Source organism: Temnothorax longispinosus, chromosome 2 (assembly GCF_030848805.1).
Source record: "Temnothorax longispinosus isolate EJ_2023e chromosome 2, Tlon_JGU_v1, whole genome shotgun sequence".
In the NCBI taxonomy this organism is placed as follows: Eukaryota; Metazoa; Arthropoda; class Insecta; order Hymenoptera; family Formicidae; genus Temnothorax; species Temnothorax longispinosus.
In genome coordinates, this window is record NC_092359.1 from 10,938,870 (window position 1) to 10,958,425 (window position 19,556).

A 19,556-nucleotide genomic window follows, 5' to 3' on the forward strand; every position below is an offset into this window, starting at 1 on the left:
GAAGATTTATTATTCAAATTTATTTTATGTCTACAAATGTGCGAGAACTTAAGAAAACTTAATCGTTGCGAAATCCCATTGAATAATTACGCACAATATGAAGGTGAATATAAATTGCAAATTTTTGAAAAGATGAGTTTTGTTATTTTTCTTGCGCTAAATGTTAAAATCGGTTAACATCATATTCCTGCTTAACAAAACGCAAATGTTTAATTCTTTCTTTCTTTTTTAAGACTGAAGTCTCGTTTTGAAGGCAAATTAGGTAACAATTATACATCAAATTAAAAACTGAAGCAATTAAAGTAATTAAACATTAGCTCATTTTACTTTAATTACTTTTTAACTATAATATCCTTGTTACATATATTACGATAATATTTTAATATTTAAAAAGTTTTTATACGACATTTTTACACTACTTTGATTCTAACACTCTTGTTATTTCATTAAACTTCTCTCATTACTTATTATTATATTTATTTATTACATATTTCTATTTTTCTTTCTGAAGATTAAATATAAATCAGAAAATTCTGTGATTGAAAAATAAAAAAGAAAAAAAAAAGATTTGAGAATCGGCTTTTAGGAATTGGAAAAGATGAAGGATATTTGTACAAGTAAACAAGTTCGATAAGTAATTCTCTTCGGTTTATTTCATATGTAGTATTGATTTTTAATACAATACGTAGTGCGTTTAATAATTCGCCATAGTAACCAGCCATTAGAAGCACCTCGAACGGCGGGAGATTGCGAAGTGACAGGTTTTTGATTATGACACTAAACGTTTTTTTTTTACGTAGGATAAGAAAATATCCCAACCCATAGTGCATGAGTTCAATCCTTTTAAACCTATTATTTACAAAAGGTCATTGCAATTAAATATAAATTTGATTTTTCGTGCATTGCTCAATTGACGTAAAAATAATACTTAGTCTATATATTAATAGAGGAGATAGCTCCGACTTTTCGCTTTATTTATATATGGATAAATTATTTTTCAACCTTGCTTAATATATGTAAGAGCGATTTACGCGGATCGTAATGACAGGTTGAAAATCGCAAAGAAACGAAGGTAAAAGATAATAAAAATGCAAATCGGAAAGAGATCACATTCGATGCGGGCCCGCTAATAATACTGCCCTTTGAGGCGCTTCGCATCGCTGAATTTTATTAACGGCAGACTCTGCCCTGCACAATCCGACGAACACAATTAATCTGGGTGAGTAATACAATTCCGCAGTGACACGTCGCTTTACAGACATCCCTACATGACTACGATCAACGCAAAAGAATCTCGAACGAATCGAAATAGGGAGGAAGGACGATGCGCGCGTCCACTGTGTGTATCGCGAATGCGCGAATGCTAACATCTAACGAGGTTCGAGGACGAGCTGTATTATATCTTGTAAGGAAGTCATAATTTTGTACTTCTAATCACGCAAAATTGGACTCGTAATTCCTTCACGATATCTATATAATAACGTTCTCCCGACGCAGGAAGAAATCAAAGAAACAAAGTAAATATATATTTTCACACGAATAATAATTACGTAAAAGTGATCAACCCCGTTTTTGGTATGTTTTAGTATGTATTTGGATGTAAATTCTAAACGAATATTCTAATAAAAAGCAATCTGTCTCTGTTTTATTAGAAATTTGTACGTAAAAACTCGGAGACTCTTGTACATTTGCCCATAAAAACAAGATATAGAATTGATGATCTGTGCAAAGAATAGCGCAGATTATATCTGGAATACAGACTAACAAATTAAATTCATATTTTATTCTTGCGGAATATTACACAGTTCGGATTGTGGTAACCAACGTAAACTAAAAACTGAAACGAGAACCCGTCGTGAGCCAACATCGTCGTGTTATCGCAACTTTGTCGCTTTTTGCAAAGCGATCTCGATCGTGTGAGTGCCAATCGCAGCGAAACCGAAGACATGTCTTCCTCGCACGCCATCGCCTGTTACCATGAGCAACGACAAAATACCGCTGTCAGATAAGTACGCAAGAGAAAGAGTAATAATTAGAGATATCAATGAAACTGCATGGACTGGTAATAAGATGATTAACTGAGTTCGCAATTGAACTCACCATAGCCTTAACGCAAAATAGGCGTGCAGCCTCGGGAGCAGCGAGAGACGAAGAAGACAAGCAAGTGAATCTCGGACTATCGCAGCGAAAACAGATCAGTACTGTTATCACCAACACTTTGATGACAAAACGCGAAAATGATCGCAATCGTACGTTCGCTGTGATCACGCGCAGAAAAACTTGTAAGGTCGTCGTCTATTGGAATCGCCGACCATGCAGAAATCTCATCTCCGGGAAGCATAAAAATTAAAGTGAGAATCTCCCTCTCGTGTACGGACTTTGTCAAAAACTGTACATCGCTTTAATAAAAGTTTGACTAAGACATTAAGATGCAAATGTAAAAGAGAAATGTAAAGAAAGCGTTCTTCGTTACAATGTTAATTTATGTTAATTCCTGCTTTAATCTCGGCGAAGATTATTCAAATGAAATTCGTCCTCGAACGTGAGTGTGAGAAAAGATATATCTTTGGCACAATAAATATGAACGTGACAGTTATCCGCGTGTACGGCCAATGCCATGCGGTTGTCGCACCGGCTTCTCAATTCTCTCTTTATTCTTCTCCCTTGATCCACGGCACTTGAGCTCTTTCGCGTTCCTTCACGCTGATACGAGATGATCACATCGACCGAAATTAAAGCTTTAGCTAAAGCTTTTTAAGATGAACATCGTAACATAGGGCAATTATAATTAATGATAGTAGACTTAGCACCTAATGGGGTTATTCGCAATTAACGGTTTCGGGTTCTTAATTACTCGGGAATTTAGATAACGCAAAGTAAAGTACAGAAATCCTTCCTGCTTGAACTAGGAATACTAGAAAAATCGTCTGGCCGACTTCGAAGAAATTGTCGGAGGATTTCTCAACAATTCAGGATGGCGACGTTTGCTAAACGAGATCTAGGAGACGGAATAAGGTATATTAAAAGACAAAGATATCCTTAATCGGAATTGCTCTAACGTCATTAATATTTACGATCCTCAACTAATGGTTATTTATATTGCAACCCAATTTAGAATACATCAAGGAAATCGCTGTGATGAATAACTGCTAATAGAAAGCTCTCCCTCGATGTGATTCACCCTGAAATTGAAATCACCAGACGCTTACGTATACCAGCTTGAACACCTAGGCCTTACTCGTGCCTTTTAACAACCGTACTTGACGCGACATCGGTAACCAGTCGCGGTTCACCCTCGACATCGGCAATTATTAACGCTGCCTACATCGCGTTAGCGATTGTTAGCAATCGCCGATTGCTAATTTGAAAGTTCCTAACTAACTTCTGCTCGTGCAGAAGCTTACCTATTTTTTGACGCGACATTTCTTTGGAGGCTAAAACAGGGAGATGAGACATTCGCTTTCGCGAATTACGAGTACCGAATATCAACCCTCAAGTACACACTTTTTACAAGTGCATATATTTGTATATCGCGACTTTTATTCTTACACTCATTATATATTAAAGAACATATGCTGAATAACATAAGCGTAATATAATAATTATATAAATATAGTCTTCCTTACAATATACAATATTATGGTAATACAAATGATGTGATTATTAATATATTAATTATTTTTTTAATTATATGTAATTATTTAAACATAACTAATTTTTTAGATGATATATCCGATTTTTATTTAATTCATTAACTATCTTCGTCGCAAAATAAGCAATTTCTTTCTCGTGCTTAAAATAATACCAATATATTTACCAAAAATTAAATTAATAAAATAAATTATCATATAGTCACAACAGAAAATTAATATGTAAGAACATATTTAAAAAAAAAAACATATAGCTCGAATATCGATTGTGCGAATTAAAGTCAAGATTTTTCATTGAAATTAGCCACTCTCTCTTGGAGGGAATAAATCCTTCACTTCTAGATTCAGTTAAGTTCTCAATTAAGTACTATCAGCAGGCAATAAGATGTACTTAAGGGTACTAACAATTCGATACGAGAGATAATATCTCAAAATGAATAAATTCATTTACATACACTATTTCCGTTTAGGGCTCGTAACGATAATGAAGCGATCAAAATCAAAGATTCGTGTAACACGATGCGTTACGTCTTTGGGGTGCTCGTATTTACGGGTTGCCAGCCTAAGTCTACAAACTCAGCTTATAGCGACGCATGCATGCGAGATATTGGATCACGGATACACAGGACTACACTATTCGAAAGCTCGGATATCTTTGGCAACCTAGCGAAATCGAGCCTTAAGACTGGATATCTTCATCTCTCTTTAACCGGGATTTAATTTTTATAATTTTGATTCGCAAAATGGGATTGGACAATTTTATCTTTTATATTTTTTTTATAATAACGTGAGGCTTTTAAGTGGACATGCAGCCTAAGGATCTCGATAGGTCCTCCCAATATCTCTAAATTGCGTCTAGCCGCTCTACAAAATATCCGTTCCTATCCCGAAACTTCGAAGAATTCGACTGCAACTACGAGCAAAAATAAGCATCATCGTGTCTATCGGTCATTTTCCGATATAAAATTTGTTACATCTAATTAAGTGTGTCATGGTTGACCGCAGTCTATCGTTACGTCGAGTACGCGAAATTGCGTGCGTCCGAGATTCGCATAGCGATTTCGAATAAGAAAGAAATTCCGTCGCTCGGTATTAACACCCCGAAGTTGCTTATCGTGCGAAGGGACGTAAGAAGAGAGCTTTTTCTTCACATAGATTAGCTTAGTGCGCGACCGATCGTTCGATGCATCGCTCTTCGTGGCGATTTCGAAAGCAATTCGTCGATTCTACGCTACAGACGTTACGTGGCGACAAAGCGACTTATTGTCGGTTTGATAAAGAATCACTTCACAGAAACTCGTCGTATTCTAAGAATGAGTCTCGAACTAGCTTCGAGATAATGTAGTTACTGCAAAAATCCAACAAATGTCTTCTAGATGTCCAAAGATGCGCGTCTTACAGACATCTAAGGAACATTTTACAGATTAGCACATCCTTTAGAAATCTAATAGATTCGTGAAAGATTAACACGCACGCCTCTTACGTCCATTTCAACCGATGTAGATTAACTTTAATCTCGGTTTAACTTACTTATCCTTTTCTAATTCTTAAAACTAGAAAAAGATAAAAAAAATCAACTAAACCGAGATTAAAGTTCATTTATGTTGGTAGAAATGGACATTAGACGTCTAATGGAAGTTTAAAAGATTAGTATCTTCTTCAGGCGTCTTTGAGACGCATTTTTCAGATACCTACATGTATCATCTGAAAAGCATGTTGAATTCTTTGTTCGTTTGGTATTCAATAAGTATCGCTATTAAACCTAAATCCTAGTTTCGTTCCGAGTTTTGATTTTAATCCTTAACTGGGGAAGGTAGGGGGAGGGTTCAAATAATATCTGGATAATCTGCCATATGAAATTATTTGGCATTTTTAATTCAATTAAAAAATTAAATTCTTTTTCAAGAGTTTAATTATTTTATTGAATTAATATTAATCTATTTGATTTAATCTATCAAGCTATTTTTTAAATCAATTGTTTAAAAGCTGGATAATCAGTAAAACTATATGGTCAAATCAGTTAAGGATTATTGATTGATCAGTTCGCGTGTCGAGTTACTGACACCCGCGAACACTTCGTTCACGCTAAAACCGAAGCGGCCGAGCAAATTCTAATCCAGTCCTCACGATTGGGAGGAGAGAAGAGTCGCGTCGGGCTCTTCGTCTGTCTCTGTCTCGGAGCACATTTCGAGTGCATATCCGTTTCCGAGTTTCGAGCACATCCGTCGCTGTACCTCGCTCGCGGCTCATCGTCACCTCTTTCCCTCTCCCTGCGCGGGAGGGAGACAGACTCCGGACTCTTTCGCCAGGCGATCTCGCGAATTAGATAGTCTGGCGCTAAGCAGGCACGTGGTTCGGCATGCTCGAGGACGTCTGCAGGGGCGAGCGTGTCTGATGGAACCTCAGCAGCTCGGACACGGTGACCGCGACACGTACAACCCCGCGACCTCCCTCCAGGACGTCGCTGGCGCAGCATACGAGATTCTGAAAAATCAGTAAAAAGCACATACGCTTTTTTAGCACCTTTGTTTTTCTGTCGCGCAGAAATTATCATCTGTCTCGAATAAAAATGTGAAAATACATATAAAAAGAAAAGAAATGCCTAAAAAATATATAAAAAAAAGCTTGTTATTCCTTTTAAGTAGCTTTACGGCATGTTTTTAGATAACTGTATTGTATCGAAATATTCTAAGCGAGATAACGAGAAATGTGTTTATCTCAATACAACACGCGTATCATGCGAATAAAAATAGAATACCGCGAATCTCTTACCCATGATCAGTATAAATGTCGAAAGTATCTTATCAGACGTGCGTCGGGTGATATCAGAAGCCGGATGGTAAAAACCCGATCTTAAGCGGGAAACGTTTAAATAATATGCGGATACATAAATGTATGAATCGAGAGAATAAATCTTTCATGAAATAGAGACAAAGGCGAGACTAGATAGTGCCTGAACACGCATAAAAAAGAATGCAAGGTCGAACTCAGTTAAGAAACACAAAGATTTTTTGAGAATATTGAAAGAAATGATAAAAATAATAATAATTTAAAGTACATTAAAAAATAAAAATTATCTTGCAAAAAGTGTAAAAGCGTCAAGTTTGTGAAAAATATAGTGGAGTAAAGAAATGAATATTGCAATTTTCCCCCAATTAGTTGTATTCCATTAATGAGTGAGCGTAGAATTTTAAGAAAAGGATATTTTATTACAAATGGCTATAGTATTACAATCATTATGTTTTTTTACCCATACAATCAATGTTACAGAGTATACCTCAAAGGAGAAAAAAACAAGGTCGATGATATCGCTGTCGTCCAAGCGGCGAGACAACTAAAGAGATTCAGTTCTTGGTCGATCGATTCAGCGAAAATCGAAGGAAAGATGCGATGATTGTCTTTTCGCATTACCGTATCGCCGTTAGGACCGTTCTCTTTAATAATGAAGCGTCAGGGATGGCGGACAAGTGTCGTACATAACACATCGTTTTATAAATAAATTAAATATGAAAGACAGAAAAACTAAATACACATTGTAAGACTTGCGAGATACGATATCTGTAAATACGACGATCTGTGGATCGTGCGATTCATGTAAATTCGCGCGTTTACATTGGTAGCTCAATCGTAATCGTTGAACGGCGATGCTTCGGATCGAATCGGGTCAAATAATTGCACTCGTCGAAATTAGGCAGTATTTGGCTGATAAATGCACGTATTTCCTGATTACGATAAATACGATTTTACTTAGAAATTCGATTCACTCTCAAATCACTATTAGATTGTTGTTATTATTCATCTTGTATAATAATGCAGCAAGAGTGAATGATCTGTGAATTAATTCGAAAAAACTAGATATTAAATAATTATCAATAATAATTACTTAAATTACCAAATAATTAATGATTTATTAAATTAACAACACATCTAATTATATTTTATATTACAAATTTTATGTTACAATAATTTATGTAACAATACATCAATTTTTAAAAATTGTTCCTTTCTCCCTTAAAATTGGGAAGCTTAAGAAGTCTAAGCGGACATATTTAAACAAAATTTGATAACTCACTTCAGAAAAATCTTTGCAAATACCTACTAATAGTTTGATTTTAAAAAATGTTCTTTTTCTTGTAATCAATACTGAACATTAATGAACAATCACGATTTCCAATAAAATGTGGAAATTAAACCCGACTCGATCGAAACAGCACAAATGCGTTGTGCGTATCATGCGTTTTTTCGAGATCGGTTTACGCTGAGCGCTTTGTTACACGCAAAGATCGCGTTGGAACGAGTCGATCGTGCTGAGCTGGTCGATCCTGAGGCCACCGCTTAGGCCACATATCTATTCAGAAAGAAATTATTGTCTTGAGCTCGGCAGATATGATCGATCGTGCAAGTGTTGAAGCGTTTAAAGAGACGCCGCGTAGAATAAATATAGATATGTATATGTATAAATAGACACGAGAAGCTTTAGCAGCTTAAGGAAACAACAACGGACGAAAGTACACCAAGCACCAAGTGGATTTAACGAGCTAGTGAATAATTTAATTGACTTACATACGTTAACGCTAACGTAAAAAAAAAGAAAAAAAACAAAAGAAAAAAGATCAGAAACGAACTAGCTTCAACGAACTATATATCTGTTTTCATATAATATATCTATCTCTCTCTAATATATATTTCTGCATATATAAGCTTTCTCTCTCTCTTCGCGTACTTTACAAAAATTATACATAAGCTAAACGCGCAAACGGAATGATTTCGTATTTTTCTCCCCCTTTAAGTACCTTTTCGTCTCGCAAATATTTTTAATAGCGATGTAGCCTCTTGCGAAAGCAAAAATCTATTAGTAAAATTTCAATGCTACGATCTACGAGATTGACACTCGACTAGCACGACTGAATCCAATTTAAGTACAGAATTTTTATTCTACGTATGAAAACCTTAACTTGAATTCAATCTAACGATTGGTTTCTAACTGATCACTTCTTAATAACTTTTATAACAGCCGTTAATAATTGCCGTTATAAAATCATTGTCGAAGATACGAAGATTTAACATCAGGCAATTACGTAGATCAATCGTGGACCGTTGTGCTAAGCAAACTGACGATATAAAGCACGCTGGTATATGCGCTAAGTCCGAATCCAGTCTTAAGTTGTTAAGAATACTACTCTAATACTCCGACATCTCGTCCAATTCTAATGAGAATAATACTGACTCGACGTGGCCGCCGTCGCCATGACCATTCGTATTCGCGTCCCCGCGAAGGATCATTAGGCACCCGTCGTAATGATCGATGATTAAACGTAATGGAATATCCGGATGATGACTTGTCATCGTTCGACCGTTCGTTCGTTATTCCATAATGGACGATTCGCCCGTTGGATGTAAGCGCGGAAGTTATTAGCGGACCCCGCCTAATTATACACGTTTAAGATTCGGAACGCCCGGAGATGATAATTTGTTCACTGACGGTGCAATTTAAGTTACGGTCGACAATTGCAGGACAAAGCTTCTGACATTCTCATCACTTTTTTCTTTTAAAGAGCAATTACTGTAGATTCTATCGTTAATCGTTTGATGCATGTATCGTTATTTTTATGTACTATTAAAGCAACATGGGTCATTAAGTTTTCACAGATAAATGTAAAAAAGAAAACAAACCTCTCTCTCTCTCTCTCTCTCTCTCTCTCTCTCTCTCTCTCTCTCTCTCTCTCTCTCTCTCTCTCTCTCTCTCTCTCTCTCTCTCTCTCTCTCTCGGTAATCAGTGGTGTCCAATAAATAAATACAGCAAAGTAGTGTTCAAGCAAATAATGTCAAAAAAGGAACCGTTCAAAAGATTAATTACAGATACGACAATATTCTGTATAAATAAATTAAGGAGATTGTAGAAAATGAGCACCGGGCGTTCCAGTTCTGTCTAGAAGGGCAATATTGCCGCTCTAAATTAACTAAACAGACATTGCGTTAAGTAATGAGTTACAGCTGCGAAATCATCGTCCGTAAGTTGCAAATGAAATACGCAGAAGCCACAGCGCAAATTGCTATAATTGCGGAAAAGAGAAAAGAAATGCGAGGGGAGAAAATAACCTGACTAGAACGAGGATAGCGCGATTTACAGCTAACGATACTATTGTAGACTAGAAAGTGCAAAACCCATACACTCGACACCGCGCAAACGCGAAAATGCAATGTCGCTTATGCGTACGCGTGTCCCGAAACCGTGCGTCTCCCGGCAAGATCGTAGACTGAATCCGAGCAGTCGCGAGAAATCATATGGAAGATACGCGGCTCGCTCTTGCAATCCCTTTAAAAAAAAGATATACTGGCATGTTACTTGGCTATGCTACATGTGTAGAATAATGCGCGCGTCGGGTCGCGACAAAATACACGTATAAATATCGTATTATGCTTGTATGATAGTCTCTCTCTCGAAGTAGTCGCCTGTTATAAGGCCCATTTACGAAATACGTTATGAAAAGAATCCTACGTCTCTCTCTTTTTTTACGAAGAAACCTTTCCAGCCTTTCCCTCCGAAAGTTCCAATTATCGAAAGTTTATACCGGAACGCTCGTACGAACGTTCCGATAATTCGTAACAATTCGTATCATTTCGCGTTATGATCTTTCCAACGTCCTTGGATCTTGTCGGAAAAACGAAGGAATTACGCGAGTGTTACTTCTTTAGTAACTTACGATAATTTACTCGTTTACGCGGAGAAATTATCGTAAGTTACTACAGAAGTAACGCTTGCGTAAAGATAGTAAATGTCGCGTTTGATGGAACGTGCTGAAAAATTTGGCACTGTTCTTAAGTACTGCAGCGATTGGTATCGAAATCATTGTCTGAGAAGTCCTGTCTATCAATCACTTGGATATGAAATATTGTATCTGATCTTTTTCCGACAAAGATCCCGTCTTACAAATCTGAAGAGCGTTCTCTTAATATTACAATATAAGTTATATACTTAAATATTATAGACGATATATGCCCTCTACGTTTCTATCGAGTTTTTATGAAAATAAATTGGCAGGTAGCAGGCACCGTGTCTGTACCGTCATATATATCGTATATCGCGGTCACTTTGATCTCGATTGGTTGCTTCTTCATACTATTTTTATAACTGTTTCTATTGAGGAAATAACTATCTCAGAATTTAGGTCGACATCATTTTTGTGAGACGTTAAAGTGTCGATATAATTTTTGTCAGTTTAAGTTTCGATACAATTAGAATCAGGCCGAATAATTACTCTATTAATTAATATAGACTTACAGACTCTTTACGTTTAACCGTGATGATGAAATCTTAGTGTAAAATACACTTTTAATATTCTTATCTTCCAAATTCCAAAATTCATATTTCTTGTCTTCCAAAAGCATTGGAACCCGAGCAAACTTGATGCCGAGATCGAAGTAACGTCAATTTAAAGTACCTTTTTTTTTAGTAAAGTATCTTTTTTAGACTACGACCAAACTGCTTGGTCGATAAAGTATCGAAGAGTGGTGTATTTTGTTTTTTCCCTCTCGAAACAAAAACATTACTTGTGCCGGATAAAGAAGACTATCGATCTACTTACGAAATTACGAATAAAAGGGAAGCGATAATCGCTTCTAACTTATAACTGATGAATATAAACGTCACAAGTAGGCCTACTCTGTAACTCTTAATGACAGTTTCGTTATCGTTATATTTGCGTTGCGCGGATAATATATTCGGTAAAAAAAGCTGCGTCGCGACAATACAACGATAACGAATCTTCGTAAAGAGTTACAGAATAGGCCCACGTATCATCTTTAAATCCTCCTTTGTTAGACCTTACATTACCAAAATAGAAAATTCTCAAACTGAAAGAGATTCCCTTAGCACCTTTTCGTGAATCCTGTAACACTCGCAGGCTACCTATCACAGACCCACCGATCCTGAAAGAGCCCCGTTAGGCAGTTCATTGGTCGAATCTTAAAAAAATATTGCCATCGAGGGCACCATATTTATCCTTCCGTTCGCTCTTTCTTCTCTCTTCCTGAGGGACAATCGCAGACCCAGGCGCAGAGAATGATGTCGCAATACCAGCTAATTGGGAGGCTAATTGTGAGGCTCACATCGTATGGAAGGCAATGAATACTTCCCGAGAATTCGGAAAGTCAAACGCGCGGGATACGACTTATTGCAATTCTTAAACGAGTATTGCACATCAATTCTCGCTTTCGACCATTATCCTTTCTTTTTTTCTTTTTATCAAAATATCATATCATCGGTCTAGCCGACGATTGCCAAGTCGCGTGATTACAAGTGGCGATCATATAACTGGTTCATTCTGTAAGGTACATTCACAGACAACTAAACGTGATATGCGAGCGCCTTTCACTTTGATTGCGCTCTTTGATTTTACGTTAATTCGCGATAAACTCGCGGAGAAAACTAACAAGCATATAGAATAAGATAAAACTTCGTGTTTTGCAAGGGACACTATCACCTGAACTTTCGTTGATATTCCCGCTTGCAATTGTCGATGGAGAATGAAGGCTTTCTTACAAAAAAAAGATACCGATACTTAGCATAGATGTAAGCATAATACTTAGTCGACTAAACGTTTCAAGCTGCCTATCAATACTTAAAAATTATCTCCAAAAATTCTCCGCTGACCGCAAGCCTCCTCGCTCGCGCGATCGAACGAGGAAACTTGCGCGAGCGTAGGTCGAAAAAAGCGAACAACCTTAAAGCTACTATCGTGATGATTCGATTCTTGAAAGCTAAGTACTTTGCCCCCGGCGAGGACTAGCAGCAATTTCATATGCGACAAAAGATATGTTCTGATATTCCTTAAAGCGTCTAGATACGCGGTGATGGCGAACCATTCTTTAATCAGCATGCTCTTCGAAAGACACTTTAAAAAATTACAGAGTACTTCGATGACGGCTCTGTAGTGTACTGTTCATGTTGTATAAACATTTAGACATTTAGGGCGGTCTGATTCATAGTGCGATTTTATATTCAAGATCGTCTTTTGGTCTTAAGATTTCATTCAGCCAACAAAATGATCGTACAGTATCTCAAGATTATTATACTTAAAACGATCTTGAATATAACTTTAAATCCCGGCGGTTTCTCTTCTCAGAGAAGAAACTATCGAATATTAGCGCACATTTTTGTTTAAAGCGATTTGCTAAACATTATTCGGGAATCTTCGACATCGAAGTAGAATCCGACTCTTACGACACTTTCTTGAGCCCCAACAAACATAAGTGCAAATAGGATTCATAAAAATAATCGAACATATTGAACATTGAAAGTGTCGCGTGCATCGTTGTTCAAACGAGACGATGATTCTCAGAATTGGTACAGTTATCAAAAGCGAAATTGACGCAACGACGTTTGCAGCAGTCAAAAAGAAGACCAAAGGATACTCTGAGAATCGCCGTCTCGAAATGGTTCCTGGCACTCTTTTTCTTTCCCCTTTCTTAATTCATCGGTCCTTCATTTCTCGCACACTGGCGGCTTCCTGTTTTCAATGCGGTCTGACTAATCGGGAATCGGGAAGAGATAGAGCAAAACCAGGGCGGATAGGAATGTGGCGAAAAGCATCGCGGACAGAACGCGGTCTTGAATCGTACGGAGTGAATCTGCGGCCGGCTCTTCGGTGCCACTCTCCCCCTCATCGCGAACAAGGAGAAGAGCGGTGACGAGACGCGCCAGAGCCTCCAGCCCGTACGCGTCCATGTAACCCACGTCCATGATTGCGTCCGCGTCCAATAACACCTCCTGCAACACCAACAACGATACTACTCAGTCCCAGTTTCTACTTTAACGCACTGCGAAAACATTTCTCACGTGGCCTTAAAACGTATATCTCTGTCCTCTCCGAGGAAGGTCTTATTTTTTACCAATAAGTATCAATAAGAAAAGAAGCGTTCCTCGGGGGTAGTCGTTCTATTACACCCCAGCCTATCACCGTGTTGTACAAGGAAATTATTTGCTTCCGCGAAAAAACTTTTGATAGAGTTGATTTATTTCTCTGATTCTCTTTATTGAACTTTGCTTTGTAACAATGCTTGTTAAAGTCGATTGCGATCAATTTATTCGTTTATTCCTTAATGATCTGTATCATAATATGTATCAAAAGTCCCATCTAGAAAACAATCGAGGAATATCGAGAGGAATGGATAGGAAAAAACAACAATAACATAGTAATATTTTATGTGACGATTGATGAAGAATTATATATCGTTTGTAAAATTTAGGATAGTTAGTTCGTGTTAATCGATGAGATATTCGGATGATGGCAGGAAAGGTGAGAGCCCGAAGTATAGACTGTTCCCCGAAGAAGCAACACAAAAGCGAACTGGAATCTAAGGCACATGCAACTAAAGCTTCTTCGCTAATTCATTTTTTTCTCTCCTGATCTCTTGCATTTTTATAACTATATGCCCGTATGTCTCCTTAAAATCGGTTTGCAACTCGATCAAAAATCAGATGAAAATCGGGGACTGACTAGTAGTCGTTGAAAGTGTCATCGAGAAGTGACGGCTAGATTGCCGAAGCGTTAGTCACGATGTACACAGACGTTCGGTTACGAATAATGTGCGACAAATTTTTCCGTCCGACTGTTCACCAAGCAGGTTCGATAGATCTGATCTAAGAACGACGCTGGATGAAAGTATCGTCAATTGATAATCGTGCTTCATAAAGAGTAAGTTTTCGCACTAAGTATCCAGTTTTACACTCTACTCTTCTAATGAAGCACGCATGGTCGATCATATAGCATAATTACTATCATGATTCTCTCGCCATATCACCATTTGTTAAAGAAAAAACAGAAACATTGGATTAATTCGATCGATATGGAAGTATCCACCGTATCAACATGTTCCATGATGTACATAAATGATGACAGCGTGTCTCATGCATGTGTAGTATACCCTAAGCGAAAGAGAAGCACAAACTTCTTCGAAACTAATTAATAAAAATAATGATGTTTCTTACCTCATCAACGCCGATCTTCCGACATGCCTCGAGGAAGTTGTCAACGTTACGCCTACATCGTGCCATTGTCAGCTTAGGCTGCAAAAGAAATGTTGAGGTCAGTCTACTGGCACATGAAATGTGTCACAAAATGGCGAAAAAAGTACTCACTACAGCAGGAGAAGGAACGTGTATACTAGCAACTGATCGCGGTCTAACGTGGTTCGCTAGGTGACAGAGAACAACGCCGTCCGTTAACGCTGGCGCGAGGTCCTCCGGCAATGCCATCTTTAATCTCGTCTCTATGTGCTATTAAATAAATATATTCTTGATTATACTGCATATAGAGATAATTGCAATCACTTTTCGTTATAACGGTGCTTACATTTCGTAGTTGTTCGATGAGATCAGCCTCTTCTTTGGCACGTTCGAACTCTCTCCTCATAGTAAAGGAATACTTCTCAGGCACGTTACTATTCCACGTGACCGATCGCGGGGATTTCGGACTGCCGCCGTTTCTGCTTGGACTCTTGTTGCCTAATAAACACGCGTATACTATGAGCATATTGTGTAATCAAAGTTCTCTTTTGCGCTGCGTGAAATGTATAAGAGCAATTTTTTGTAAAATGTAAAATTGCTCTTATACATCAATTGCCAGTGCATTTATTTACAAGTAAATTTATAATCTCGATTTGGATTTTGTTTAGTTTAAATAATTACCTTCAACGTAACCAACCGCGGTTTTCACCAGCCTGGGCGCGTGTGCTGGACTTGTGTTCGTGGATAGGATACTACTCGAAGTTTTGATGGGCGAGCTAGGCTTTTTATAAGGTTGCTCGAGATATTTTCCGTTCTTATTGTTGTACTCGCCGTTGCTACCGTTGATGATCGGCGTGTTTTGATAATTTATTCGCGACGGGGTAACCTTCTGCACTGGCCTCTTCAATGCGTTGTCCTCATTGAAGATTTGCTTGCCAGTCAGAGCAATAGTTTCTTTATTATTGCCCATGTCGGTTTCGTTCTGCGCCTCGTTGCCTGGAGGCGTCACTTGCTCGCGAGGTCTGTACACGCTTAGACCTTCGTTAGCCCTCTGCTGCTTCAAAGCTTCTTTGTACTCCCTAAGAATAAAATAGCTTGTAATATCAAAGCGCACGCTGTCATAGCTGCGTAGAAACATGATTTGATAACTTTCACGAATGTTATCTGATGATCCTTGCGAGTATGAATGATCAAAGCAAGACAACTATATAAAATATCGAAAGCGTTATTACAATCTCACGCATTAATCCTCTAACTCGCGAGACTTTAGAATGTAAATAAAAAATAATTTTTATTAAAAATCGCTAGATCTCGTTTCTAGTTTCTCAAAAAGACAATCAATCATATCTTAATTTATGTATCCATAAACAGTATGTATACATTATATATATAGTACATATATAGTTTAATTGCAATCGAATACTCAGTCATCTAGAGAGGATTAATACGGCAAAATCACACGTTGTTGCTCAAATCATATATAATATGTCACAGCATTACCAGGCGCGCCTACCAGATGTGGATGAGTAAATGAGTAATATAAACGTGATAACATGAGATAAACTCGGACGGACAGGGGCTTTTGTTGATATGGCCCAAAGCAAAGTTACCTGTATGTTTGTATGTGATTGAACGGCCTCTTATCGTCGCCATTCACCATCATAGCGGGACCTGTTGCAGTTTGGAGCGGATGTACCGATTGCTGTACGGACGATATCTGCTGCGACTGACTCGTCAAATGCGTGGATTCCAGATGGCTGTAAAAAGGGATTGCCAGCCACGATAATGCACATGCATGCATGCAAATATACGTATGTATATATGTAAAACTACCGTGACAATTCGTATCACAATATCAAATGGCAAACATCGAGGGACGCGCTCGTTTGTTTCGAGGGAAAGCACGCGGATCGGGTAAATTAATCCACTGATCATCGTAGCGAGAGGCTTCACTCACCCCGGAGGCGTAATCGATGTGTGATGAAGGCCGGAGATCATCGGTCTTCTAATGTCTGCCCCATTTTCCGAGTTGCTCCTCTCTAATCTCCTCTTTTCCAGTTGATCGTGCAGTATCATCGCCTACAAGAGATTTCGCATGAGAGCGTGAATTTTAATTTTTAACATCTTCGTAAAAGACATCTTAACAATTAAACAGAAACAGTTTTTAAGCTTAGCGTTAATTTAACTTCATCTTTTTGATCTTTTTAAATTTAGGATTAAAAATCTCCACCTCTGGATAAGACATAACGTTCTCAATTAGCTCTTAATTAGCATTCTGTTCTGCTTTAGAATTACATTTTCAATTATTTTTATTATAAATTTCGAAATAAATTCTTGTTAAAGGAAAATCAATCTTCGATACGTGAAAGAAATCACAAATATGAGAAAGCACATGATTTCGTCATGCATTAAATATACACAAATGCTCACTATTGATGCAGCATGTGCGTCCGTAATTTTGAAACATCGTTAACGTGACGTTTTATTGGGTCAAGGCTTTATAACGAGATTTGAGCGACAGCCAACGGCTCGTCGAGACAACTATCATTACACGTAGCTCGACTTGAGATCTATTCGACAGCTAAATATAGCGGCTATGTCATCCTTTAAATTCCGTAGTACAGTCTATTGCTTAAACACTTACTTCAAACAGAAATCTAAATAGTACGATAAACTTTTGATAACACAATAGCAGATATATCTTTTCCTAATCACTTATCAGTACCGTACTAACTATGCTCCTATCTCTTATAAAAACCTGACTTTTCTATCTTGGATAGTAGTCATGGCAAATCATTCGTATGAATAGAAGCGGCAAGTACGGCAATCGATATTTTTACTTGCTGAGTATAAGAACCAAAGAAGAGACTGAAATTATTCCTATACTCGAAAAAAAAGCAAATAATATTATTGATGAAATATAAAAATGTGTATTTCAGTATTCTTCATAACTTAAATATCTTTTCTCTTGAAATAATCAGAATCACTATCTGGTTTTTGCGAAGGTGCTTGCATATTAGCCTACCTTGCCCAACTCATCCTCCAGGGACGTGTGCTCCCCGGGTGAAATCGTGCTGGGTGTCGACGTGCCGCTACAAGATCCATTCACGCCTACCTCGTGCGGTAGCGTTATCGAGAGCGGAGAGCATTCCTGCCGCCACAAGCCGCGAACTTCGCCGTCATGTACCTGCACGGTGGCCAAAAGGAGGCATGTAAAATCGTGAGTTGTGTGCATTTTGCGCACTAGAATAGAATTTTATTCGTGCACTTTGTACAATGATTTTGATCAAAATGATCAAATGCGAAATCACTCGCCTCTCTCTTTTTGTACAATAAATTTATACACAAAGATTGTATAAAAATTTACAAAAAGATTATATTATCTAACAATTTTTCTAAAACAGTACTAAGAGGTCATATGAATAAAAAAACTAAAGACTTAAGAAAGAAGTCTAGGACAGCATTGGTTCTAAGGCAAAGATATGAAGTATGACCCACAGTGTGCTACTGTTACAAAATATTCTAATAGACACATCTACTAATGTCTACCTCTTTATTCACGCAAATAAGTATTTTAACTACGTTGTATAAACAAATGCTGTAATATCTTCATTTATCTCTTCCAACATTTTCTTCGTTAAAAAAACAGAGATATTTACTTCACTTTAATCATTATATGAAGAAATATATTTATTTATTATGTTTAATATCTTCCGAAGTTTCCTTCAAAGAAGCAAAAGTGAAAGCGTTTGTGCTTCGGTTTATTCATATGACCGATTATCCGCACTGGATCTTCGGATCAGAGATCCACGGGCAATTCGGCAGTGGACTCGCCGAATAGCTTCGCAAGGAGATAGCTGTAGAGTGTGTGCAGAAGATGTAGCGATAGCGGAAAGGCCACGAGAGCGACGGCGAAACTAACCGCGCTGTGGATCTCCTGGGACCAACGTTTGTCGACGCCGTCGCTGGTGCTGTACCCGCTGTCGACGTTGTGCCGCCGGTGCGACCTCGTGTCCAACGTCGCGTGACCCCTCGCGTCCAGAGGTGCCCGCCGCGTTCGACCGCCTCTGGCCCTCTCGTGTTTCGCTGCCTGCCTCTCCAAGTACTTGAAAATGTGCGTTCGCCCGCGAATGCATAGCTGAAACCGGCAGTAAGAGAACGATCACCTTAGCCATATGAAATATCGGTGTTCTCAGCGAAGGAAAGACGACCCATATTTCCTTCGTTTCGTTGCCTCCCAGCGATATAGGTATTGAGTGATATTGAACGTTCTCGAGTAGCGAGGTAGCGAGCATAAAACTCAAATAAAGCCTCGAATAAAGTACAAAGCAAAAGGCACCGGTTTCGCAATCGATTCCGTAGGCAGACTGTGATCGAAGGAAAGTTCAATGGATGAAGTAATATCGCGTACGGTTTTATTAGAAAAAATCCGCTGAATAAGGAAGCGCGTAGGAGGACGTATCGCGGGAAGGAGATTTGAGCGCTTGAGCGAAAACGAACGAGTCATTAATGCTAATGCTCACCGAAGCAGGCGGCGAGGTCAATGGATTGTCGGACAGTCTGAAATCCACTAAGCTCTTCATCTTCCTCATCTCATTTGGAAGCACGGATATTCGATTGCCGCTAATATCCAGCTTCACGAGCCTCAGGTACGTCAGTTCTACATAAAAAAATGCGATTTAAGAACCTAATTTCTCATATTTGATTTGTCAATACTAATTGTAAGATACTTATCCCTCCGTCAAAATAATCGTATAATATTTTAATATTTCTTCTATAATCTCTTTTCAATTAAAATCAACTTGGCTTGACAACTAAGTTAGAAAATGATCTACTTAGAATTGATTTATAAAGACTGACTCTTTCTGTAGCGAACGCTAACTTTGTTAGAGCTGATT

At 38.1% G+C, this 19,556-nt stretch overlaps 1 protein-coding gene across 4 annotated transcripts in view; it reads right to left on the reverse strand.

The window, feature by feature from the left end:
- Window positions 1-631: 631 nt before the first annotated feature.
- The window catches only part of Lrch (Leucine-rich-repeats and calponin homology domain protein), a 48,145-nt gene continuing 29,220 nt past the window's right edge, over window positions 632-19,556 (reverse strand). The window contains exons 4-13 of one of the 4 annotated variants that reach the window (XM_071771888.1): window positions 19,182-19,318; window positions 18,581-18,796; window positions 17,684-17,845; window positions 16,616-16,737; window positions 16,269-16,415; window positions 15,340-15,737; window positions 15,005-15,174; window positions 14,791-14,928; window positions 14,641-14,718; window positions 632-6,134 (exon numbers count right to left, since the gene is read on the reverse strand). In XM_071771888.1, the coding sequence (XP_071627989.1) occupies window positions 5,988-6,134; window positions 14,641-14,718; window positions 14,791-14,928; window positions 15,005-15,174; window positions 15,340-15,737; window positions 16,269-16,415; window positions 16,616-16,737; window positions 17,684-17,845; window positions 18,581-18,796; window positions 19,182-19,318 (1,715 nt within the window). In that variant the 3' untranslated portion in view covers window positions 632-5,987. Of the gene's footprint in view, window positions 6,135-6,835; window positions 13,420-14,640; window positions 14,719-14,790; window positions 14,929-15,004; window positions 15,175-15,339; window positions 15,738-16,268; window positions 16,416-16,615; window positions 16,738-17,683; window positions 17,846-18,580; window positions 18,797-19,181; window positions 19,319-19,556 lie in introns of those variants that run through there. The other 3 variants (XM_071771886.1, XM_071771887.1, XM_071771889.1) reach the window with 3 other exon arrangements.